This window comes from Pleurodeles waltl, chromosome 7 (assembly GCF_031143425.1).
Source record: "Pleurodeles waltl isolate 20211129_DDA chromosome 7, aPleWal1.hap1.20221129, whole genome shotgun sequence".
Classification (NCBI taxonomy): domain Eukaryota; kingdom Metazoa; phylum Chordata; class Amphibia; order Caudata; family Salamandridae; genus Pleurodeles; species Pleurodeles waltl.
The window spans coordinates 79,987,875-80,014,600 of NC_090446.1; the positions used below are offsets into that span (position 1 = coordinate 79,987,875).

Consider the following 26,726-nt stretch of genomic DNA (forward strand, 5'->3'; position numbering starts at 1 on the left):
TTCCTGTCCCCTGCTGAATGAAGATACGCTTTTGCGTATGGTCCGCATCAGTTGCTTGTAGCTCTTCCTCAAACCTATGCTTCTGCATTTGGGAGGTTAGCGAGTGCTCTTCTGTATAAGAGCCTGAAGCTGGGTCGCTTGCAGTTTGTTTCGGCGTCGAAACTTTGTCTGCGTGTTTTTTCGGCTCCGAGGTGACTTTTTTCCTTTTCGGGGCCGAAACCTCTCGGCGTCGATCTGTTTCGGTGCCGCTGTCTCGGCGTCGAGCCGTGTCCACACCGGCATCTCGGTGTCGAGGCTTGTCTCCAGCACTTTCTCGGTCCCGAGAAGGCTGCGTGCCGGTGTCTCGACCGGAGTCGGACGATCTCGGCACTGTTTGGGCCTTTTTCGGTGCCGACGGTCGGTCACCGATTTTATGGGTTGAGCCATGGCCTGGTGGCAGTGGCGTCCCCTGGGCCTTGTAAATGTTTCTTTGTGTGGTTTTCGACGTCTTACTCACGGTTTGTGTATCGTCGAATCCTTCGGAGTCTGAGTCTTGGATCGAGAAGGTACCTTCCTCTTCCTGTTCCTCGAACTCCCGTCGGGCTGTCGGTGCGGACGCCATTTGAAGTCTTCTGGCTCGACGGTCTCGGAGTGTTTTTCGGGACCGGAACGCACGACAGGCCTCGCAGGTGTCTTCGCTGTGCTCAGGTGACAGGCACAGGTTGCAGACCAAGTGTTGGTCTGTGTAGGGGTATTTATTGTGGCATTTGGGGCAGAAACGGAACGGGGTCCGTTCCATCGGCGTTCTTCAGCACGCGGTCGGGCCGACCAGGCCCCGACGGAGGATCGAAAAATTACCCCGAAGGGCACCGGAGCTCTTCGATCTTCGATGCGGTGTTGAATGTAAGTATGCCGATCCCGAACGCAACAATACCGACGAAAATCTTCCGAAATTAACTATTTTTTCTGTTCCGAAACTCGGAGCGACAGGAACACGTCCGAACCCGATGGCGGAAAAAAAACAATCGAGGATGGAGTCGACGCCCATGCGCAATGGAGACAAAAGGAGGAGTCACTCGGTCCCGTGACTCGAAAGACTTCTTCGAAGAAAAACAACTTGTAACACTCCGGCCCAACACCAGATGGCGAGCTATTGCAGAACATGCGTATCTACAGCGACAGATGCCATCGAACATATATTTTTTTCATTTACTAAGCTGTGCTATAAGATATGATATATGTAGGACAAGAGTGCATAAAGCATAACGTAATGTGGCAGAACACAGGCATATATTCCAGAGCAAGAGTTGTCAACAGAAAACCCATTTGTTGCAGTCTGTCAATGGTTCACTATAGTCCAGGGATGCTCAAATCGTGCAGGGCATCAAAGTAGTCGCAGTTTACTGAGATATTTGGAGAGTATGTCAAGTGGGGTAGACAATTCTTGGTCCTTCTTGGAGGACCAAACACAAAGCATTCGTCTGCATCAATGGGGAGGGTTCTCTATGTGGTGGGATGCAAAAAGGAGAGAATTTTGATTTGTGATGCAGCAAAAGTGGAGAACTGATTAGAGACTCAGGCTCTGTGAAGGGCATTCAATTTAAGCCATTGGCTAAGTGATCCACTGTGCACTGTATCGAAATCATATGCAAGGGGAATTCATTAATGTATTTAAGACAGCTTCATCCACTCTCCCCTCTACATGATCTGCGTCACCCATTAGCAGACTCACCTGAAAACTGCGACAGGTCGATGTTGGACCAGTCCAGGCTGCTGACTATCTTGAAACTCTCCTTGAGCGAGTCAATGTTCGAGCAACAGTCAGAGGGCAGCCCTGTAGGGAAAGATGATTACAGAAAAATGGGCGCTGTGTGAGTTAAGAACAGTATAAAGACAAGTTTTCCCACAGTGTGAGGCCTTCTAATGGGGTATTCAGGGTTACTGGGCAGTATTCTTTATATGTACTGTTGTTTAAAACTAGTGCATGAGGGTCACCAATACTTCCGTCCTACATTTCGAGGAATCTGCTCCCTTTTGAGATTTGAATGTCAAGGATAGTGAAACCCATAGGAGTCCTATGGGCGGTGAAACGGACGATACAGCATGATACAATAAATAATCCTTAGTCATCCAATATGCCAGCACTGTTATAACACTTACAATTACGATACAAAACAAGATTACTCTAGCCAAGACCAAAAAGTGGGTCCTGAGTCGTCATCTTTGCCATTTGTAATGGCGATAAAAATATATTCAAGTTTAAAGGCCTTATTTATCGGTCAAGTGTTAGTAACATAAACGGTTTCTTAAGGTGACTTCTTCAATATGTGTGTTTATGTTCTGAGAAAGAATCGATTCTAAGCATGAAAATGCCAGTCGCCACCTGTGTATAGCTTAAGAAACCCATGTATTAACCTGCACAGTATATATCCAGCTAATAACAATTTGTATTTTATTGCCTGTATAACTACCTCTCCTCAACTTGCCCCAGAAAATTCGATGAGGCTGTGCAGCAGTCAGTCACATATCTACTTAGAGTCACGAAGTCTAGTGGGAAACCATCAACCAGTTTTTGCCTAATAGCAGAGGGCTTCATAAGCAGCGATATGGAGTCCCAGAAGGCTTGCCTAAAAGCCCAGAATGGCTTAAGGTGTCATATTTAGGAGCAACTAGGAAGCAACTTCATGGTCATATCTGAAAGGCAAGCAGGCGTGGAGCAGTCTCTATCACAGGCTAGTCTTACCATTAGTAGGCTGGCAGACTTGAGGAACAGTCTCTCACATGCTAGGATCACCTCTAAAAATCCTGTAGGGGTGAGTAGGGGTTAGCCACATGATTTGTTTCTAAAAAAAACTGATAAAGCTGGTTCAGATTCAGTACCAGGTAACAAAGATTAGTCGAGATAGACATAGTCATGTCAGGATCACCACTGAAAATTCGACTTGTGCATAATCAGTTTTGCATCTGAAAGGGAAACAGAGCTGAGGCAGTCACATCACAAGAACCATCATGTATCTGACTGACACCACCCCAGCACTACTGCATCGTGTGATGTCAACTTAGTAGACACTTAAATCAAAGGAAATCAAAGGGAAGGCCACATCCACTCTGAGGGATCTCCTGGTCCTACTGAGAAATAATGGATATTTATTGTTGCCATTCACAACTATAACCATTTTATTAACGTAAGCGGGATAAAAGGCCGCATGGACCACTGTTGATCACAGATTCCGCCTAATGATTGCATTAGTCAACTCAGCCACTACCCCAACTTAATGAAACATTTTCAACAAATGTAAATACTGGTCCAATAGATCAGCACTAAGGCTCTCTTAGGGACCGAACTCTGACACACTTGGGGAACTTTGGCACATTTTGCATTCACTACAGTATTTAACAATATATGTATAGAGGAATATAGACATCTTAAAACAATATGTAGGGCCTCCTACTTTTATGGTCACTAGTTTGTTGTTCAGTGTTGCACAACTAAAGACTGAAGACTTAAGTTAAGGAGTTTATATTTTTTTTTAAACAGAAAAATCCCTTTATTAAAAAGCTACCACGCAAACAGCAAAGTTCACATGCTGAGGGTGACAACAGACTTGGCATCCAGCTCATGGCCAGCTAGGATACAGTAACAAGTACTATGTTTAAGATTTTAGACTCCCATATATAACTATTTTTCACATTATCAATGGGCAGCAAATGTTGCATTGGATCAGCACATTGACACCAGCAACAGTGTCAACCATTAAAGTGTACAACTCCATATTTGCTGCACATTTGCATCATTTGGTGGTGGAGGGTATACTCACAGCAATGGCATCTTGCACTGGAATAAACTGCTTTGGAATCTGAAATGTCTGTTTCAGCCATCAGTATCAGAATGATGGTGTAAAGGTTCCACTTTTCCAGGGTCATTTGGCTATGGGAAAAGGCAGAGATGGGCATCCTAAGCGCAAGGAGAGGATAAGGATTGCACATGCTCACATATCCTGATACAGAAAAGCATTCCTATAGCTTGATTAACAAAATATGTATCACTGGTGTTTGGAGTATGTATTGCTTTCATGTCAGCCAGGCTGCATGGATCTCATAGCTCCAGAGCGATCTTGGTTTGCTGGAGTCATCCTCTACAAAGATCTTCAGTTTGCTGGTCTTGTGGAGATTACACAGTAGTCATTGCACCTCCTTTTCTTACATGCCAGTTCAACTCCTCTTCTACAGGTAACAGCAGCAGGGCTTTCAAGAATCCAAGTTTGTGCAATCCCCGAACGACATCAACCAGCAATAAGGATTAATTTGCTGGAAATTCATTTGCTGTTAATTGTTAATGGTCTTCTCAATGACCACACAAAGTACGAAGTTCTGTAATTGGAGGCCATGTATTTAGGTTTCTTTGGAAGTAAGGCGGTAAAGCCTCCTACCATTTAGAGACACATATTTCTGTATTTACCCTTGTGTTAGTAGCTCAATCTGAACTCGATAAATCACCTATGCAGATTACGGCCAGCTAAATTCTAATAGAAGGCTATCAGTGATAGTCAGTAGAACGTTACTTATATTCTGTAACTCTTTCGAGTGGATACTCCTTTTAATCACAATCAGGACCTGTACTAAGAACGGCCTGAGAGCAGGAACGAGTATGCCACCTTGATTTTGAAAAGGGAGGGGGAACAGGACTCCTGCGACTTCTTTCGTTGTTCAGTAACACGCAGCATGGTGTTCCTAGATTGCCTTTGGATTCACACTCCTCTCATAAGACTTGGAAGTCATGCCGAACCCAGACCAGAGAGAGGCCTTGGGAGGGTCTGTTAAAGACATTAGTTTGCAACAGTCCTTCAAAGGTGTGAACCCTGAAGCTTTAGGATGGGACATGTTACCTTGCACACAGGAAGAGAGGAATCATGAGGGGGGAAAAAAATTGTTAACTGACAAGGAAAAAGAAGAAACAAGTGAGCTCTGGATCTGCGCATGATGGCACAGAAAAAAAGAAACCGACAAACGTGTGGGTTGGCGCTTATATGTGGCTCCATCACTTTCAGGCTGGAACAAAGTAAAAGCAGAGTGACAAGACACCACTTACTGCCATGTGGGTCTCCCGGATCAGTCTGGCATCTGGGGATATTCTCAAGTTGAGGAATCTGCAGTTAGAAGTATCCATGAGGAAATGCAGGATTAGAGGGGAGGGCTAGCTTCACTGCATTAATGGAACTATACATGCAGAAAAGTGAAGGGGATAGTTACTTTCTTCACCCTACAGGTAAGAATGGCTTCAGGGATATTGTCTCAGTACAACCTGTCATCACTACCATGGACATGGAACAGCCTGGAGGCAGATTACTACCTTCTGTACCCATGTACACAGTATGTAAAATAGACACCTTACATTCATTTGGTTACATGGAACAGCAAACACACACCCTAACAAAACATGAAGCCAGGTGGCAGGATCATAACAGAGAGGCAACAGACAGCCATCCCACAGAGGTATACTTAAAAAAAAAATTAAAAAAATTATCTGTATAAAGAATCAGTCTCAAAGCCCAGACCTAAAAAGGGAGATTTGAGTTATTACAGTACATTACAACACATGAGGTCAGATCTTGAATGTAACACCTAGTTCTGCAGACCTCATCTAAAGTAAACTGGCCAGACTGGGGAACTACCTCAGGCGTATTGCTGCCAGTCCTGGATTCAAAGGCTTCAGAATGAAGAAAGAAGAAGAGCGGGAGCTGAAAAAAAACTATGACCATAGCCAGGATCACTTACAAGTATACAGTGAAACTGAGGGATAGAATACAACAGAGCCCTACAAGCCACTAACCAGAGAACAAAATGCTTCCTCTTGCAGACACAACTACACTTAGAAAGGAAGATGCATCTAGAAAGATATAAACGTGTCAGCCCTGCAGAAGTGGTGACTATCCAGGAAAGACAACAAAAGATTCTGTTAGTCAGGCAGAGGAATGGGGCAGAGGAAAACCATCTGCAGGTGTTGGCGGTCATCAAACTGAGTGGCTGAACTGAGGGTGCTCGTGCGTCTGTGACCAAGAATTGAGACTGCAGCTGAATCTGTGCCACTGTCACAAGAGAAGTGAGCAGGGATACTTTCTTTCAGCTGTGATGAAAAAACAGTGCAACCACAGCCAATCCGTGCTGAGAACCACAGACTGTTGCTGCCAACTTGCACCTTCACACAACAACCACTGCCCAGAATCGAGGAGGAGGGCAACTGACCACACCTGCCCAGTGGAGCCACTGCAACTCCAAGTTACCTGAGATTCCTGGCCAGCGGTCCTCAGACACTAGCTCCTGATGCCGCATCACAATGGGAGTACACAGGAGATGGAGGGCTGTATCTGATTGGGAAGCACACCATCTCTCTGAAGTACTGTGAGGGAAAGGGCGTTTCTGCACATGAATCTTGATTTATGCTACTAGAGGCACTAACTCAGAGGGGAGAACCGATTGGTTTAGAGAAGGGGAAGTGAAGGGGAGAGGAGCGGAGCGAATAGACTGAGGTGCAGTGACCCGAGCCCAGTTCTCTAAACTGTGCCTGTTCACTATTATTTGTATCTAGTTTATGAGTAATGAATTGAAGCACTGGGTTGGACAATCCGTTCATGCAGTGCTGGATGATTGTGGAGCTCTGTACCTGAACACACCCAAACTACCTCCATGAGACGCCTGTGACTGCTCGCCATCAGTACCACTAACAGTAAGTGCTCAAAGGGTTGGACTTGGCCCAGTTTGCATGCCATAGTAGGATGCACCCAGAGATATCCCAGGCACATCACCCCAATAAATGAGGCTAAGTAGCCCCTGCTTGCCCCATGGATCCTTAAATGGGGTCTCACAGGTATATAGCTGAAAATAAATCCTAGCATCATGCAGATGCTGTTGAGGGCACATGCTGAAAAATATATTACAATACGGTTTCATGTTATAAAGGAGACAGTTACTTACCTATAACAAGGGTTTCAAAGCATCGATTAACTCTAGATTCACATTGTGTAGCAGTTAAAAGGTTGGGCTCGCACGTGTATCTTTATAAAACAAACCTTTCATGAGAGGGATCTACCTAGACAGAGTCAACATGACTGCTAAGATGTTGACACTTAGCCCACAATGACCTTATGGGGACCTCAATTTCACATTTACTTTTTTTTATTTTAGATTTACCTTGTTATTTTTAATGCATTGCATTAACTTCTCTCCTTGATGGGGATTCGGGAGGGTCACTATGAACCTAGAAGAGCTTCAAGCTGCAAAACTATTGTTAAAGCTAAGTTTCTTATATAGTGTGTAACGGAGAGCTGAAGGAGAAGTGACAAATGTTTAAGCACCCTTTGGCCCAGGACTACTCGTTTCTGTATCGGCATGGAAATGTTTAGCTGAAGTTTGTTTCAAAGATCATGTGCTGCCACCTAAGCCTTGTAGTGATACATTAGATGTGATTGCTAAGGTTGCCCCATTGTCTTCTAGTGGAGTGTACTTCTAGCTTTACTTTGAAAGGTTAACTATGTTCTAGCAGGTATCCACTGTTTCAAGTGTTTATTTGGCTTAAGTTGCCTTCGATATTGCTGCTGCCAGTGCCTTTTCTGCATGTTCTACAAAGACATGTTTTACTTTGCTGATGTATTTACCAATGTATTTTGTCTCTTGGATGTAATACATTGTGCTTTTCTTGAGTCTGACGTATGGGGGACCCTTTCTGATCCATTTGTTCCTTTTTTAAAAGACTGATAGTAATTATATTTGGTTAACATTAAGAGATCAATTTTGTGTGTGCTCTCATAATTTCTAATAATAATTTTTGCTCAAGCTTAGTTCTTGCACTAAAAAGTGCTTGCTGTTCACTGACTCTTCCTAAAGAGATGGCAACTCAGAAGTCTGTTTTTCACATCAGATGTTTAAGAGAGGCTATACGCATTGACTCCAAATGTGGCTTCCTTAGATCTGAAAACAGCAGAATTTAACAGAGCGTGGAATTGAGGAAACAAGATTTGCTTACATTCATTAGTGAATGTAGCAATTCCTGATAATTGTCTTTTAAGGACATATAGCAAAGAATCCACTGAAGTTAGTGTGCAATGTATCTCTCCACAACAAATGTGTTTGTTAAATTATGCTGAAAATAATTCTGAGACACCAATTAAGGCAGCATATGCATTTTGATGCATAAGATCTTCTAGTTGCAGGTTTATGTTCCTCCTTATTATCACTAAACATTTCTAAAGTTACTACAATTTATTTGAGGAGCCAGGCTGATAACTAATGCTTTGGAATGGGATGTGATCCATCCCTCTCTGAATTGTTAAAGCAACCTTTGTAGAAATTCAGAGGACATTCTCTTGCGCTACTCGCATGAGGTGTTTTTTTGTTTTTTTGCAGTTTTAAATAGTGGCAGGTAAGTTCAGGGGCACTGGAGTGCTTTACATGAACACCAGCTACATTGCACAAGGTAAGATTAATTATTTTATCCACGGGGAGATTAAGTGATTTGCCCAAAATCGCAGCATATTGGACACATGCCGGGACTCCGACCTGGTTCTGCAATTCCAAACTCAGAAGCTCTGGTGGTAACTCCACCCCTCTGGTGTTATAACCATATATGATGTTGCTATCATAGTACCACTTTGGAAGCTTTGAACATCTCTATAAAGAAAGGAATTAGCATTATGGGCAGAAACACATATGCAAACATTCTGCATAGGTTAATTCACTGTGCATTTCCGCTTTGATTGGGGATGGTAATGCTCAGGTGCTAAGTTTTGGATTTTTGGTTTTCTTCTGTGGCTATTAGAGTAAAGTGCGATGCTCCCAAAGCCTGGAAAACCGTTTACACCAGTAACTGCTTTGAATCCCACCCATGTGAAGTGCCCGTTGAACAAGTTACTTACTTTCGGTAACGCATTATCTGGTAGAGACAGGATCTAGCTGCAGATTCCTTACTTTAGAATCTTCCCCAGGCGTCAGCCTGAATTTGGAAACTTTCTCATTGCACGTCGGAAGAGGGCATCGTGCGACTGTCTCGACGTTGTCCACCGGATGTGACGTCATAGTCCATTTAACCCCCTTGCTAAAGTCCGTTTCTTCCGTTACTATTTTCAGAATGTGGAGTCTCAGTGAAGACATCCCTGTGTTGAATAATCAGTGAATTGCTATTTTAAGGTGTTTATTTCCATAATGAAATCTTCTGAGACAAAAATAGACTCTTTTCTCAGTGAGGAGAATCTTTGAGGAATCTGAGGCAAGATGCTGTCTCTACCAGATAATGCGGACCCGGAGGTAAGTAACTTGTCCATCTGAGAGACATCTAGCCGCAGACTCTTTACTTTAGAATCCGATACCAAAGCTATAGTAACTCAAAGGAGGGAATGCGAACTGAGGCCTCCCAAAAAAATAATAATGGTCAAGTATCATAAAATCGGTCTAGAACAAGACAAAACGGACGGACAATCAGAATTAAGCTGAGCAATAATATACTCTACGACAGTGGTTCCCAACCATTTGACTTCTGTGGACTCCCACTTTATCATTATTGGAACCCAGGGACCCCCACTGATTCATTATTGGAATCTGTGTACCCCTACTGAGTCGTTACTGAATCCTAATCAATTAATATTTTTTTTAATTTTCTAAGCAGTCGCGGACCCCCTGGGAAGGCTTTGTTGACCCCCATGGGTCCCCGGACCACAGGATGGGAACCACTGCTCTTCGACATCAAAACCTGTAGAAGAAACCACAGGTAAATAAAACTTTAAGGCGTGAAAAAACACGGGAATAAGCTTTGTATGTCAGAAGCGACCCAACAGAGTCCCTAACCAGATGAAAAATGGTCTAGTACAAAAAAAATAGAGATAGGCCACCCATAAGAGTATCTATGAGGAAAGACATCCCTGTGAGTACCAGAACTGTCTAAGAACCACAGTAATAAAAAGTCATAAGAATGTTAATAGTGTGGAGAAGGCATCACCCATGGTCATTATTAAAAATATGTTCTTAGAACAAAACCAGTCTGGAAGAATTCAAAAAGACCGGGCATTCATATGAATGTTGGTGATCCCTAACATTTTACAACGTGAAACTCGTGGGAGGAACCACTTATGAGTTACAAACATTCAAAAACATAGAATAAAAAAAAATGAAAATGTCACTTACCCAGTGTACATCTGTTCGTGGCATCAGTCGCTGTAGATTCGCATGTTTTGCATAGCTCGCCATCTGGTGTTGGGCCGGAGTGTTACAAGTTGTTTTTCTTCGAAGAAGTCTTTCGAGTCACGGGACCGAGTGACTCCTCCTTTTGTCTCCATTGCGCATGGGCGTCGACTCCATCTTCGATTGTTTTTCCCCGCAGAGGGTGAGGTAGGAGTTGAATTGTAGTAATAGTGCCCATGCAATGGATTGACTAATTATGTACCTATTTAAGATTGGGATGATATATATACAAATAGTTGAAGGTAACTTCCGAACTGCTACAGGCTCCCGGGGAGGCGGGTGGGCACATGCGAATCTACAGCGACTGATGCCACGAACAGATGTACACTGGGTAAGTGACATTTTCAGTTCGATGGCATCTGTCGCTGTAGATACGCATGTTTTGCATAGACTAGTAAGCAGTTATCTCCCCAAAAGCGGTGGCTCAGCCTGTAGGAGTGGAAGTAGTTTGAAATAATGTTCTTAATACGGCTTGACCTACTGTGGCTTGTTGTGCGGATAACACGTCTACACAGTAGTGCTTGGTGAATGTGTGAGGCGTAGACCATGTGGCTGCCTTACATATTTCTTGCATTGGGATGTTTCCTAGAAAGGCCATGGTAGCACCTTTCTTTCTGGTTGAGTGTGCCCTTGGTGTAATGGGCAGCTGTCGTTTAGCTTTAAGGTAGCAGATTTGGATGCATTTAACTATCCATCTGGCTATACCTTGTTTTGATATTGGGTTTCCTGCATGAGGTTTTTGAAATGCAATAAATAGTTGTTTAGTCTTTCTGATGTTCTTTGTTCTGTCAATGTAATACATCAATGCTCTTTTGACATCTAATGTATGTAGTGCCCTTTCAGCTACGGTATCTGGCTGTGGAAAGAACACTGGAAGTTCCACTGTTTGATTTAGATGGAACGGTGAAATAACCTTTGGCAAAAATTTAGGATTAGTCCTTAGGACGACCTTATTCTTGTGTAGTTGTATAAAAGGTTCTTGTATTGTAAACGCCTGAATCTCGCTTACTCTTCTTAGGGAAGTAATGGCGATGAGAAATGCAACCTTCCAGGTTAGGAACTGTATTTCGCAGGAGTGCATGGGTTCAAAAGGTGGACCCATAAGTCTAGTTAGGACAACATTTAGGTTCCATGAAGGAACAGGTGGTGTTCTTGGTGGTATAATTCTCCTAAGGCCCTCCATGAATGCTTTAATGACTGGTATCTTATATAGGGAAGTTGAATAGGTAGTCTGCAGGTATGCAGATATTGCTGCAAGGTGTATTTTAATGGAAGAGAAAGCCAGGTTAGATTTTTGTAAGTGAAGCAAGTAACCCACTACATGTTCTGGAGTTGTGTGTAATGGTTGTATTTGATTAATATGGCAGTAGCAAACAAACCTCTTCCATTTACTTGCATAGCAGTGCCTGGTGGATGGCCTTCTGGCTTGCTTTATGACTTCCATACATTCTTGGGTAAGTTGTAAGTGCCCGAATTCTAGGATTTCAGGAGCCAGATTGCTAGATTCAGCGATGCTGGATCTGGGTGTCTGATCTTTTGGTGGTGTTGTGTCAACAGATCTGGCCTGTTGGGCAATTTGATGTGGGGTACTACTGATAGGTCTAGCAGCGTTGTGTACCAGGGTGGCCTTGCCCAAGTTGGTGCTATTAATATGAGTTTGAGTTTGTTTTGACTGAGTTTGTTTACCAGGTAAGGAAGGAGAGGGAGAGGAGGAAAAGCGTAAGCAAATATCCCTGACCAGTTCATCCATAGGGCATTGCCTTGGGACTGTTTGTGTGGGTATCTGGATGCGAAGTTTTGGCATTTTGCGTTCTCCTTCGTCGCAAACAAGTCTATTTGAGGTGTTCCCCAGAGTTTGAAATAGGTGTTCAGAATTTGGGGGTGAATTTCCCATTCGTGGACCTGTTGGTGATCTCGAGAGAGATTGTCTGCGAGTTGATTTTGGATCCCTGGTATAAATTGTGCTATTAGGCGAATTTGGTTGTGAATTGCCCAACGCCAAATTTTTTGTGCTAGCAGGCTTAACTGCGTGGAGTGCGTCCCCCCTTGCTTGTTTAAATAATACATTGTTGTCATGTTGTCTGTCTTGACGAGAATGTATTTGTGAACTATTATTGGTTGGAAAGCTTTTAGTGCTTGAAAAACTGCTAGAAGTTCTAGGTGATTTATATGCAGTCTTGTTTGATGTACGTTCCATTGTCCTTATATGCTGTGGTGATCGAGGTGTGCTCCCCACCCTGTCATGGAAGCATCTGTTGTTATTACGTATTGTGGCACTGGGTCTTGGAAAGGCCGCCCTTTGTTTAAATTTATGTTGTTCCACCACAGAAGCGAGAGGTACGTTTGGCGGTCTATTAACACCAGATCTAGAACATGACCCTGTGCTTGAGACCACTGTGATGCTAGGCACTGTTGTAAGGGCCTCATGTGCAGTCTTGCGTTTGGGACAATGGCTATGCATGAAGACATCATGCCTAGGAGTTGTAATACCATCTTTGCTTGTATCTTTTGTGTTGGATACATGCGTTGTATGATGGTGTTGAAATTTTGAATTCTTTGGGGACTTGGAGTGGCTACTCCTTTTGTTGTGTCTATTATGGCTCCTAGGTATTGTTGTACCTTGCACGGCAGAATGTTGGATTTTGTGAAGTTGACGGTGAACCCTAGTTTGAAGAGGGTTTGTATGATCTGATTTGTGTGATTTGAGCACTCTATTAACGAATGGGTGTTGATTAGCCAGTCGTCTAGATATGGAAACACATGTATTTGCTGCCTTCTGATGTGTGCAGCGACTACCGCTAGACATTTGGTAAAGACTCTTGGTGCGGTTGTTAATCCGAAAGGCAGTACCTTGAATTGGTAATGTATTCCTTTGAATACAAACCTTAGGTATTTCCTGTGCGATGGGTGTATTGGTATATGGAAATACACGTCCTTGAGGTCTAAAGTTGACATGTAGTCGTGTAGTTTTAGCAATGGTAATACTTCTTGTAGTGTGACCATGTGAAAATGGTCTGATTTGATGAATGTGTTCACTATTCTGAGGTCTAGGATTGGTCTCAGCGTTTTGTCCTTCTTTGGTATCAGAAAGTACAGTGAGTAAACCCCTGTGTTTATTTGTGTGTTTGGCACTAATTCGATTGCATTCTTTTGCAATAGTGCCTGCACTTCTATCTCCAGGAGATTGGAATGATGTTTTGTCAAATTTTGTGCTTTTGGTGGTATGTTTGGAGGGAATTGTAGAAATTCTATGCAATAACCATGTTGGATAATTGCTAGAACCCAAGTGTCTGTAGTGATTTCCTCCCATGCTTTGTAATAATGACTTATTCTTCCCCCCACTGGTGTTGTGTGGAGGGGATGAGTGACATGTGAGTCACTGCTTAGTAGTAGGGGTTTTGGGGCTTTGAAATTTTCCTCTATTCCTAGGGAATTGCCCTCCTCTATATTGTCCCCGAAAACCTCCTCTGTACTGTCCCTGGTAACTGGACGGTGTTGCCTGCGAGGTGCTGGCTTGTGTGCTCTGACCCCGAAACCCCCCTCTAAAGGGTGTTTTACGGAATGTGCTGTAATTCCCTCTGCTCTGCGGGGAGTAGAGTGCGCCCATGGCTTTAGCAGTGTCCGTGTCTTTTTTGAGCTTCTCAATCGCTGTGTCCACTTCTGGACCGAACAGTTCTTTTTCGTTAAAAGGCATATTGAGAACTGCTCGCTGAATCTCTGGTTTAAATCCAGACGTTTGGAGCCATGCATGCCTTCTGATAGTTACAGATGTATTAATTGTCCGTGCAGCTGTATCTGCAGCGTCCATGGAGGAGCGGATTTGGTTGTTGGAAATGGTCTGTCCCTACTCAACCACTTGTTTTGCCCTATTTTGTAGGTCCTTGGGCAGATGGTCAATGAGATGTTGCATCTCATCCCAATGGGCTCTGTCATAGCGCGCAAGTAGTGCCTGGGAGTTAGCGATGCGCCACTGGTTTGCAGCTTGTGCTGCGATTCTCTTACCAGCTGCATCGAACTTGCGGCTTTCTTTATCTGGGGGTGGTGCATCTCCAGATGTGTGGGAGTTGGCCCTTTTCCTAGCTGCTCCTACAACGACAGAGTCTGGTGGCAGCTGTGTAGTGATGAAAGCCGGGTCTGTAGGAGGCGCCTTATACTTTTTTTCCACTCTTGGTGTGATTGCCCTGCTTTTGACCGGCTCCTTAAAGATTTCTTTTGCGTGCCGGAGCATACCAGGGAGCATAGGCAGGCTTTGGTAGGAGCTGTGGGTGGAGGAGAGTGTGTTGAATAAAAAGTCATCCTCGACCTGTTCTGAGTGGAGGCTTACATTGTGAAATTGTGCTGCTCTAGCCACCACTTGAGAATACGCAGTGCTGTCCTCTGGTGGAGATGGCTTCGTAGGGTATGCCTCCGGACTGTTATCTGACACTGGGGCGTCGTATAAGTCCCATGCGTCTTGATCTTGGTCACCCTGGCTCATGGTGGTGTGAGCTGGGGAATGTGATGGAGTTTGTGCTGGTGAGACGTTAATCACAGGTGGAGGAGAGGGTGGTGGGGTAACTTTTTTCACCACTTTTGTTTGTGGTGTCTGTTCAGTTTGGAACTCCAATCTTCTCTTTCTTCTAATAGGGGGAAGGGTGCTTATTTTTCCTGTCCCCTGCTGTATGAAAATACGCTTTTGCGTATGGTCTACATCAGTTGAGTGTAGCTCTTCCTCAAACCTATGCTTTTGCATTTGGGAGGTTAGCGAGTGCTCTTCTGTATAAGAGCCTGAAACTGGGTCGGTTGCAGTTTGTTTTGGCACCGAAACCCTGTCTGCATCTTTTTTCGGCTCCGAGGTGACTTTTTTCTTTTTCGGGCCGAAACCTCTCGGCGTCGATCTTCTTCGGTGCCGCTGTCTCGGCGTCGAGCCGTGTCTACACCGGTATCTCGGTGTCGATGCTTGTCTCCAGCACTTTCTCGGTCCCGAGAAGGCTGCGTGCCGGTGTCTCGACTGGAGTCGGACGATCTCGGCACTGTTTGGGCCTTTTTCGGTGCCGACGGTCGGTCACCGAATTTATGGGTCGAGCCATGGCCTGGTGGCAGTGGCGTCCCCTGGGCCTTGTAAATCTTCTTCTGAGTGGCTTTCGACGTCTTACTCACAGTTTGTGTATCGTCGAATCCTTCGGAGTCCGATTCTTGGATCGAAAAGGTTCCCTCCTCTTCTTGTTCCTCGAACTCCCGGTGGGCTGTCGGCGCGGACGCCATCTGAAGTCTTCTGGCTCAACGGTCTCGGAGTGTTTTTCGGGACCGGAACGCACGACAGGCCTCGCAAGTGTCTTCACTGTGCTCAGGTGACAGGCACAGGTTACAGACCAAGTGTTGGTCTGTATAGGGGTATTTATTGTGGCATTTGGGACAGAAACGGAACGGGGTCCGCTCCATCGGCGTTCTTCTGCACGCGGTCGGGCCGACCAGGCCCCGACGGGGGATCGAAAAACTACCCCGAAGGGCACCGGAGCTCTTCGATCTTCGATGCGGTGTTGAATCTAACTACGCCGATCCCGAACGCAACAATACCGACGAAAATCTTCCGAAATTAGCTATCTTTCCGTTCCGAAACTCGGAGCGACAGGAACGCGTCCGAACCCGATGGCGGAAAAAAAACAATCGAAGATAGAGTCGACGCCCATGCGCAATGGAGACAAAAGGAGGAGTCACTCGGTCCTGTGACTCGAAAGACTTCTTAGAAGAAAAACAACTTGTAACACTCCGGCCCAACACCAGATGGCGAGCTATGCAAAACATGCGTATCTACAGCGACAGATGCCATCGAACATCATGTTACTATGGCCAATCGGTGTCAGAGGCGAACTAACAAAATTAATAATATGCTACTTACCCCCATTAATGGGATGTGAACCCATGCACAAACTCCCTACCGAACTGTGGATGGGCACAGCAATGACATCAAGACAAAGAAAACCTGGGTTCAAAAAACAAAAACACACTACCCATGACCGTAGGAAAGCATCGCCAAATGAGCTACTGAAGATAATCTATTTTCTCTTATATGTAGTCAGAAATTACTTGTTCTACTCAGTTAGAACATAGAGCAGCATTAACATGCCACTGAGCAATACCCCTTACCATGTGGAGGTATTTTCTACCAGCCCTATACTATAAGACACACAGAATATTTATCTTGTGCAAGGAAAACATACAATTGCCTTCTTTTTAAAAGAAGCTTAAGAGAACAATAACTATTTGGCATAGAAATATACTTTTCTCCCGGAAAAGTAGCTGGAGATGATTAAAACATCTTCAAGATATTCTCAATATATACACTTACTGAAAATAGGAGTATAAAAAAAAACCTATGTAGCAAAAAACTAAATTTATAGATGTATGTTTTTTTTTAAAGCTGAACAAAACAGCAATCATGAAAAAAGGGGCCTTGGTAGTGTGGCGGAAACCAAGCTGAGTATGTGACTAATCTACAGATGAACTAGAAAAGGTGAAAATGAGGCAAAAAATATATATTTTTTAAAGATCTTGAAATAAAACAAATCTGTCCGATTTTGTATAATCTCTTATGACAACACTTCTCAAAGTGTAAACCCAGCCTACAACAACTTGAGTCAAGTAAATGAACAACTGCACCTAGATGAGGTATTAACATAACCCGTTAAAGCACAACAGATTTGAATATCTCCATAGAGAAGAAGATGAAGTACCCCTGAAGAAGGTAAAACCTTTACGAAACAAGGAAGTCTTGAATGCAAATGCTCAGGCGCCCAACAACTCCTAGGCAGTCAATAATATTAATTATTCTATACGATACAGAAAAAAGATCTACAGAGAGATACATCTTAATGAAGGCCCATGATTAACTCATATAGTCCAGGAAAATAAAATAATGTTCAAGAACATGTTGATACCCCAATGACTACACTAAAAGTAGAAAAACTAATATTACCATATGAGACAATAGTAGACGCACACCACAATTAGTGTAGATCAACAGCAACCTTATTTGACAGTAGAAAAAGGATTTCATAAACAGACACCCTTAGTGATGTGGAATCCTTATAAAGAACCCTCAATGAACAGAGATTAAACAATATACTGACACTTCCAAGGAGATGTTAATATTTCAAGCTCCCTATAAGGGACACTAATATCATTTTATAGTCTCACAAGGCAGAAAAAGTAATTCTGCAGAGGGAGCAACTCTGTACCCTCAAATGAAGGTATAATAGCCCACAACGTAAGGAATCCCAACTGTGCACATATGAATGCTCACCAGCATAAAGCAAATACTCAAATACTCTACTTAGAGTATGGTATATACCATAAAGGTAACAACTCTTAAGCATAAGCCTTTTTTCAGAGTGAAGTAAACTAGATCACCTTATATCAGGTGTAGTAAAAAGTGATAACCCTCTAAGAGCTGTTATTGAAAAACTTGAATTAGAAGGTCATTACTTTACGCCAAGTAATGACGATAATGAAAGTAGCCTTGACATCAGGCATGAAAAGCCCCAAAGGGTTACAGTGCACTACACACCCCAGTAACAATTAAAGGAAAAATAGCACCTGCAAAGGCAGGAACACCCACCGGGTGCCACAATTAGGCCTGCCGAAGTATGGCTCTCCTGTGGAATATGTAAGAAGAAATAACATTGTACTAGACAATACATGAGTTATAAACCAGGCCAAAAGGTAGACAGGAACCAACTTAATTCGCTTCACCCCTACTGTCACGAAAACGCCGTAAAGCGGAGTCAGCCTGTGCACCAAATAAATGGGTACCTCAAATGGCATGACAAGCAATGTGGCTTAGACTGATTCTGAAAATCCTGAGATACGTAACCAGGCACATCGATGTACAGAAACTAAGGAAGCCACCTAGCACGACCCACGGAGTCCAAGATACCAATGCCACAAGCAAATGATTAGTTTAGCTGCTTGCTGGCCATCCTGAAGCTTTGGAGTAATCGTACTCCTGATTTCCTCCAGAAGCATAGGCAAGATGTTAGTTAATGAGTCGCATAAACAATAAGAGAAACATCCAAAAACACAAATTGTCTTCACATAGAGGAGAGCACAACTTGTAGAGGAAAAATATGCCTGTCACAGACAGCTAGACTGTGTCACTAAATGTCGATGAGCAGGATGTCTTATTAGACAAGCTGGGCCACCCAGGGCATGTCGGTGCCTGTGAGATGTAGCCCAGTCACCAGGGGCCCCTGCATCAGGCTTAGCCCAATCCCTAGACATGTAGGGCTTTGCAGTAAGGAAGTACTGGTCCAACCCCTGTTTCGCTTTGACTGAGGACATCAATTAGGGGATCTGGAGCTAATGCCACTAAATGAAGTCAGATACAACACCAGCGCAACCCTCTTCAGCATGTCTGCATAAGAGAAGCTCGTCTCCAGAGCAAATCCATGGGGTGAAAGTAGGTCTGAGGAAGGAGAAGAATCGAAGCCACTAGTCGTCGCTAGGTCAGTTAATAACCAACTGTCCTCTCTATGAGGGTCCAGCTCCTCCACCACCTCTCCACAATGCCTTCAATAGGTTAAACCTGATTAGACTCTTGTGAAGGAAAAACAGGCATAAGTGGCACCATTCCAGACGTTGACTGGCATCTAGAAGGCCATTCTTTGATGTTGATCTCTAACTCAGAGAGAGGGATTCGACTTCGATTGGCGCCACCAGCGGAGTTGCGTAGTCAGCTACTAGGATACCGGCGCTGAAGGTGGGAACCCCAAAATGCTGTATAATATTCAAACAACTGGTCAAGAGTCGCGGGGTAGACTCTGACCTCGTCTCCTCGACCAAGGAATTGTGGGAGGTTGTATGCAGTGAAGACGGCAACTTACATGACTTCCACCACTTGCGTCAACAGTTACATCTGGATGCCGATGGAGAATGGCATCCAGGAGAACGACTTCTTGAACAGCCCAGCAAACAGACGTCAGTCCAAGAAGGAGTCCACATTCGACAGAAAGACCAAGATGACTGATATCCACCCTGGTAGAAGCTTCATTCAACTGTCCTGCAGAGTCTTTGGCCGAAGCTGCTGACAGGAGTCCCACTCTTCAGCGTCATGGTGCTCACCCAGGCACCACATACAAACCGAGTGGGGGTCCATAGCCGACATCTGTCGTCCACAGGACCCATAGGGTTTAAACCTCAAAGACCGATAAAATGCACACTGTTCCCATATGACAAAAAAGTTGAAGTAGGCTGCAAACAGCCAAGTTACTGGATCCAAATTGCAAGTGCGGAAAAGAAGGAATTGACATCAGCGGGGGGGGGGTGAAGGGGGAGTTTCCAGGTCCAAGCTGGCACCTAGGGGATATTCTAAAGTAAGGAAACTGTGGCTACATGTCTACTAGATTGCCAGTTTAACTCAACTGCTTGCATTATAAACCACCACTGAACATGATTTGTATGATTTGCATCTTGCGTTTGCCACCCTCCAAATGCCTTGTGCCAAAAGTTTGGGAGGCGATAGGCCATCGTGACCCCCTGCTTGTTCAGATAAAACGATTGCAGTTGTACTGTCCACTAAGACTTTTACAGCATTGACAATTTGATCTTGGAATGCTTTTAGTGCTAGATAAATTACCTCATGTTGCTGGTATTGCATTTGTTTCAGTGCCTTTTGTGAGTTCCACTACCCCTTACCTTCAGTTTTCCAACGTGCGCATCCCATCCCACATGATATGCATCTTTCATAGTGTCTTCAAATTTCTGTCTACGATTATACTGCTTTTGCTGCACCAATTAAGTTCCATGTGGGTCTTTCTAGTTCCCTTGTTTAGTAACCACTAACAAAATGCATGGATTGTTTTGGGATGCAGCCATGCATATGGAATCAAATGAATACAGGATGACATCATACTCAACAGTGCCATTACAGTCCTCAAAGACAGAGTCTGACAATTCTGGTAAAAGAACCTGTACTACGATGGCTGCACACCCACAAGAAAACATTTTTCTTTTCTAGAATGAAAATAGGAGTCTGAGGTTTATGGCAGTTTGACAGATGTTTTCTTCCAATAAGGGCATCAACTATTGACTTAATGTTGAACCTGTGTGCTTTAAAGAATCTGTTCATAATGGGCAGGTCCAGAAAAAGTCCAGCAAATTCAGATGTTGTTTTGATCATAGAATGTACACCAACTGTACTCCTGCGCTGATCTCCATTAGAGCATCTGTCTACTAAATTATTTTCTAACAGTTCTTTAATTGTTTTCTAGGTGATTTAGTCTTTCTTGAAATTGTGTGTGTGTGTTTTTTTTTTACTGTATGCAATAGCTGTCTGTTTAGATTTGGTACCATATGTCAAAAGTTACTGAATCCCAGAACGCTGGCAGTTCATTAGTCTGTTCCTTGCTGGGTCAGGATGATGTGTAGACAGAATGAGGTAGTAATTTTGCGTTTTCAAAAAATAAAAAGGTAACCCTCTAGTCGTGCCTCTTTCTTGGAAACAGCTTTTGTGTGATGGGGCTGAAGAAACTGTTGGGGTTATGAATCAAGTGTCTAAGACAAGCTGACTTTCAAAATGCAGTTTATTGGATTGTCTACTGTGAGGCTTCTAGTCTGAAAAGCTCCCATTGCCTTAGTTGTCTCATTGGCCTTTCGGTGACTGGATGCGTTGTGGGCCAAGTAAATGAATACATGGGAAGAGCATGCTTGCATTTTCAGTATAAACCGTAAGTTGCCAAACCATGCGTGACTATGCAAAACTATTCCAGTTGTCGGATGTTTGCTTACTCTTTCTGCAGTCTAGAGCAGACATGAAGCAAAAGCTGCATATAATTCTCCCTTTTCTACAATGGATGTAGTCTTATTGTGAAATGCTTCAAGCAAGAGTGTTTTTTTTTTTTAACCCTTCCTGTCATCCCATTGCTGAAGTGAATACCTAATGAGTTGTGCACTTGAGTTAGCTATGTATCAATGGGTAGCAGCAGCTCTCTCTTTTCCTCCCCACAGTTTCTAGTCTTTTGCTATTTTTATCTGGAAATGAGCTTAGAAAAGCTAAGGACTTCCCTCTTGTTGTTAGGATTATAAGAGTCTCTTTGCACTATGGATGCTGAGGAGATGGTTTATATTTCAGCTATCAGAGGGAAGGCTTGCATGGACTACCTGTACTGAGTGGTCAGCCTCTGCCGCACTGAGCTTGTTTTTCCATCTGAAAAGGATTTGAAATATTAACTCCTTGAAGACGAGATCTGGGGTTAAGAACCCAAAATGTACTGAGGGATTAGAGTTGAACAAATAGTAACAATGGTGACGGAATAATGGATGCAATCCAGCAGGAAATATAATTTTATAAGAACAATTATGAATGTAAAAATCACTGAAGGCATGTAGTGGACAATACATTTTATTGTATAAAATTAAAGACGAAAACTGAAAATTCTGGCTAAAACCAAGAGGTCAATCGACTCTGAAAAGGAGTGCAACGAGGGAGGACACATCCCCGGTAGGTGAAAGCACACAGCTGGTCAATCCCACAGTGAGCGATAGTAATGCCACAAAGGTCTACGTCCAGTAGGAACATTTTATGAAATAAAGCACTTTCCGGCCCAGCCACTAGATGCCAGAAGATGCATAGCATGTGAATCTAGGAGATCTGTGCTAAAAAAAATATAAAATACTGAGGCACATTTTCAGACAAAGATGTAATTCTTTCCATTCATTCTCATAGCGCCATCAGTACCACCATTCCATTATCTCCTTTCGCCCTTCATCCAGTGAAAGCACTCACCCATTGGAACGTTGTTGGATGGAGTACGAGGCGGCAGCGGTTGGTGGTGGGGATGGTAGGCCTGCTGATGCATTGGTGGATGCAACGCCTGCATTCCCTGACCGTAGGTGTCTCCAGGTCCCTTGCCTTGGCAGCTTCCCTGATTCGAGTTGTGGATCTGGGGTGGGCCCGGTGGAGGCCCCTGCTGCTGATACATACAGTAGCTGTGGTTGGGTGACTGCATGTCGTTTGAGATAGGAGAGAGAGCTGCTTGTTGTGAGGAAAAGAGATAAAAGTAAGCAACATGTTAAAACATGTGTGGCATTTCTTATATTTCCAGATAATTTAAGCACATTTCCATGCTAACTTCTGACACCCTGACTGCAAACTTCGACACATGTATTTCATAGTCCCCAATACTGTATGGAACTTTTTGACTCAAATAAGCCTTGAACACAAATGTAACCTGTGACGACAGAAAATAGTTCTTAGAAAGGAAAGTAGGGGAAGGGCCATTAGAGGTGATGTTCAGTTTCAGAAATGTTTCTGTGTGTCCCAACACAACCATTAAGCTGCATCAGGGTCATTGTTTTGCACTGCAGTCCTTAACAGATTTGTTTTAAAGTGGAAGCAGTAATATGAGATTCTGTTCATTGGCACAAACAAATGTGCACAGCACCTTTATGTGACTAGATGAGCAGACAGATGTGGAGATATCTGCAGATAGGTGGTGGAGATATTAATCATAACAACAAACAGTTTACAAGCATGCAAAAAGTGATTATTAAAGAGCTAAATGGGAAAGATGTTCCATAGGATAGGGACCAGGTGGTTAGGTGACTAGAAACTGGATGTGGTAAGGGATGATTTTGGAACAGTTAGCAAGTCGAAGACAGCATAGTTCAAATTATGCACTGGCGTATATCAACAGAGTTTATGGGAGAGGTATAAAGTAGAATATCCATGCCTGTTCTTCATCAGGAGTATCAACAATACATAACAAATCCAGAATTTAGCAAAAAAAATCCATGTCTGATTTCAAATACTGAGTTAGTGAAGTTAAAAACCTTTCAAAATACCCAAGACAAAGTTATTTACCTAGTCCAATATGATAAAGAAAACTGAGGTAGGTCATAGGGATACTACTATAGGAACAAATGTCTTACTTTTGTTAACGCATTATCTGGTAAAGACATTCTAGACCCGACTGTCCAGGCAGTAGTGTTTGGTGAACCTGTCCAATGATGCGCCCAGGACTGGAACTCCACGTGCTAATGCAGTGGCTGCAGCTGTTGCTCTTGCGGAATGAGCATGCAAACCTCCGGGGTTGCTTCCTAGCCAATGCGCAGCATTTTAATGCAGAGAACGGCCCATCTGGATATGATCCTCTTCTTCACTGCCCAACCTTTCTTCACACCCACATAACCCATTAAGTCTTTGGTACGATCGAGTTAGAAAGCCAGAGCTCTTTCGGGGTCCAGGTGGTGGAGTCTCGCCTCTTTCTCAGAAGGATGTGGGGGCATGTAAAAGTAGGTAAGACGTTGGACTGACATACATGAAAGGGTTTGACCACTTTTGGTAAAAAGGAAGCCCTGGCACGAAGCATCACCTTGTCAGGACTGCTGGAAATGAAGGGTGGCTTCCAGGAAAGGGCCTGCAGCTCACTCATCCTACAGGCAGAAGTGATGGCCACAAGGAAGGCTGATTTTAGAGTGAGAAGCCTGAGCAGACAGTTATGAAGCAGCTCAAAAGGAGCACGCATCAGAAAAGTAGGAACCAGGTTTGAATCCAATTGGAGCATTATGAACAGGGAGGGTGGAAACATATGGGTAGGACCCTTGAGGAATCTACCAACAATAGGAGATTTAATCAAGGAGTGTGGTGGCGGCGTGTGTGTTGGGGGGGGGGGGGTGGGGGGGGGGGGGGAACGAGTCAGATATTCTCAGGAAAGCAGAGAGCAGACAAGCAACCCTTGAGAGTGCCCAAAGCAGAGCCCTGCTAAGCTAGAGAAAGAATAATCAAGAGGACTTCGGAGGGGCATTGAGGGGGGCATCAACAGACTTGTCTGTGCACCATGCCACAAATGTGTTACAGACTTAGGGAGGAATGTCAGAAGTTGTCAAGTGCTGCCTCTCAATCCCCACGCAAGGGAGAGGAGACTGGACAGGTTTGGGTGGAGAAATGTCCCCTACTGCTGCAACCGAAGATCCTCCCGAAGGGGCTGTCTCATTGGAGGATTGACAGCCATGCTCAATAGCTCCGGAAACCAGACTCTTCGTGCCCAGTCTGGAGCCACAAAAATTACTCTGGCGCAGTGGTTCTTGATAACTCTGGGCAGACGTGGTATTGGTGGAAAGGAGGCCCGGGTTCTACTCGAGACTAAAATCGCTGCCAACCGAGTTCCGCCTTGGAAACTCCAACGTGCAAAACAGATGACATGGGTGTTCTCTGAGGAGGCGAACTGATCTGATCAAGACTCCCCACCCCCCTCCGCCCCACCTCACTGCTAAAAGAGACCTTGTGCCAACTCTGGGTTGAGACACCATTCATGATCGGCCAGGAATGGACTACTGAGTTCATCCACTCAGAGAGACCACCAGATGCTGAACCACCAGTGAGTCTGTCGTATCCAGTCCACATCATATTGTGAACTTAGCTGCATCTCTCCCATCAGCAACAGCTTGGGAAAGTATTGCCCAGTACTCCTCCGGGACCTGTGGCAGCACCTGCGCAACTGTGTCCCAAAACGTATTGGAATTAACAGTCCAAGAGGCATGCGGTGTTCACGGATCGCAATGCCAGACTAGAGTTAGATAACATCTTCACAAGCTGATCCAGTCTTTTGGATTCCCAATCGGTGCGTGCCGAAGGTAATGGGGATGTAGAGGCCTGGATAACCAAGCCACGATAGGGAGAGAAAGCATGCCAGTGTCAGCGGAAGTGTCCAGACCACTGGCTTCACCCAGGTCTGTAGCTCAGTCCATGCAGTCATCAAGTTGGTATTTTAAAGGGCCCAGTGACCCCTTTAACCCTGGAAGGCACGGAGCTGACCAAGAAGTAGGCTCTGAGGACTGAGGTCTAGAGTGTCAACGTTAATTTTCCCACATTGCATCAGCCGGCCAATGGGGCAAAGACGAAGAGCACTTGCTCTTCTTCGACAACTTCTTGTGCTTACCCGAACATCCCGAGAACTGAGTGGGATGAAAAAATGCGAGCGGTTCGGGGCATTCCTCTCGAGCGAGACCAGGAGCGATGCGGAGCAGAGCACCAGGCCACAAGTAGCTCTAGGGACCGCCCCCTCAAAGCTTTCAGGTTCATGGCCTGGCACTCTGAGCACAAATTCGGGCCGTGGTCGCTCTCCAAACACCAGAGGTATAGGAGATGGACATTATCCGGTGACATGAGTCCCAAGACTCTAATCTGATCTTCCATGATGATATCTCGACGCACGAGAATGTTTAAAAAAAAAATAAACTTAAGTCCTGTCAAAAAGTGACTGTAGGGTTAGCTCTTCTTTGGATCGGCTTGTAGGCTGGCACGGAAAGAAGGGAACTGACATCAGTGTGCCCGGGTGGTGCATATATAGATCCAGTGACATCATACTCGGCAAGCAGAGACACTGAGCCAACCAACACCACCTGACTGCACACAGGAGTACACTCGAGAAAATCTCCGGATCCAGACTGATGCCTGGGGGAAATTCTAAGGTAAGGAATGTGTAACTATAAGTCTCTATCAGATTAACCAATTTTATTGCTTTCTAGCCCATTGATAAGACTGTTAGCTGTTTGAAACCGAAGCAGGCATTCTCGCATATTTTCAGCACCTAGTATCTACATGCCTTTGCTGAGATGTGGTAGAGATTATGACCTCTTACTCTGATCAGAAAGCAAGCTAAGCTCTGTAACAGGGGTGGGCAGGAAAAATTGATCCAGAAAGACTTCTGACAGAGCATCTAACTGTGGAAGCCAAGAGTATCCAACTTTTGGATAAGTTAGAAAGTAAGAAGAAAGCTATTCATACTGTTCGAGAAGTGTTGGAGGTGGTTAAGAAAGTAATAAAACTGTTAGCTGTGTTAAGGTGATAAGGGAATTTAAATTATGAAATGATAGCAGTCATGGCATCATCATACAGAAAGTGTTCTCAGATAGCCTTGTGAGACACAAGCAAAAGGTTTAAGAATAGGCAGAGAAAGAAAATCACAAGGGCACAGGAAAGAAATGGTGCTTCAAGACAATCAGTTTAACACTGCGTTGGCGATATGCGAGTCTTGTGAGCTGTGTAACTGATCTCAATCTATGAGCCTTTTTTCACATGGGGGGGGGGGGGGGCTCCATGAGGTGTCATGGTCAGTCTGTAGCTAGTGAGTAGCAACAGTGTGAAGTGTGAGTACGTTTTTACCAGTTGACAAGATTTCATAAAGGAGAGGCAGCGGGTTTCACCAGTTGCCATACAAGCCAATGTGTCATAGATGTATGTCTGGGTTGTCTTTTTGCGGCACTTCTTATTGGGCAGATATGGCCTTTCTGATCATCTGCCTAGCCCAAGTAAGCTGCAGAAGTGTGTTCTATTGTTCTGAGTCTGGTCATACTCAGAACTACACTTGACAGTTACTTTTCTACAGCTCGGTCTTGAGTTAAAATATTAAAATACTTGTGTATGTAATCATGCTGGCGAATTCTGAGAAAGTATTAAAAGCTACAGTCAAAATGTAATTTTTGTTTGACATTTAAACAAAAACCCACCCCCATTCCCACAACCAATATGCGATGTCGAAGCA

The 26,726-nt window shown here is 44.1% G+C and overlaps 1 protein-coding gene across 1 annotated transcript in view; it reads right to left on the reverse strand.

The window, feature by feature from the left end:
* Window positions 1–26,726, reverse strand: part of FOXJ2 (forkhead box J2) — a 190,945-nt gene that overhangs the window by 26,151 nt on the left and 138,068 nt on the right. Inside the window, exons 7-8 of the mRNA XM_069243016.1 lie at window positions 21,968–22,213; window positions 1,712–1,813 (exon numbers count right to left, since the gene is read on the reverse strand). Of these exons, the coding sequence (XP_069099117.1) occupies window positions 1,712–1,813; window positions 21,968–22,213 (348 nt within the window). The remainder of the gene's footprint in view (window positions 1–1,711; window positions 1,814–21,967; window positions 22,214–26,726) is intronic.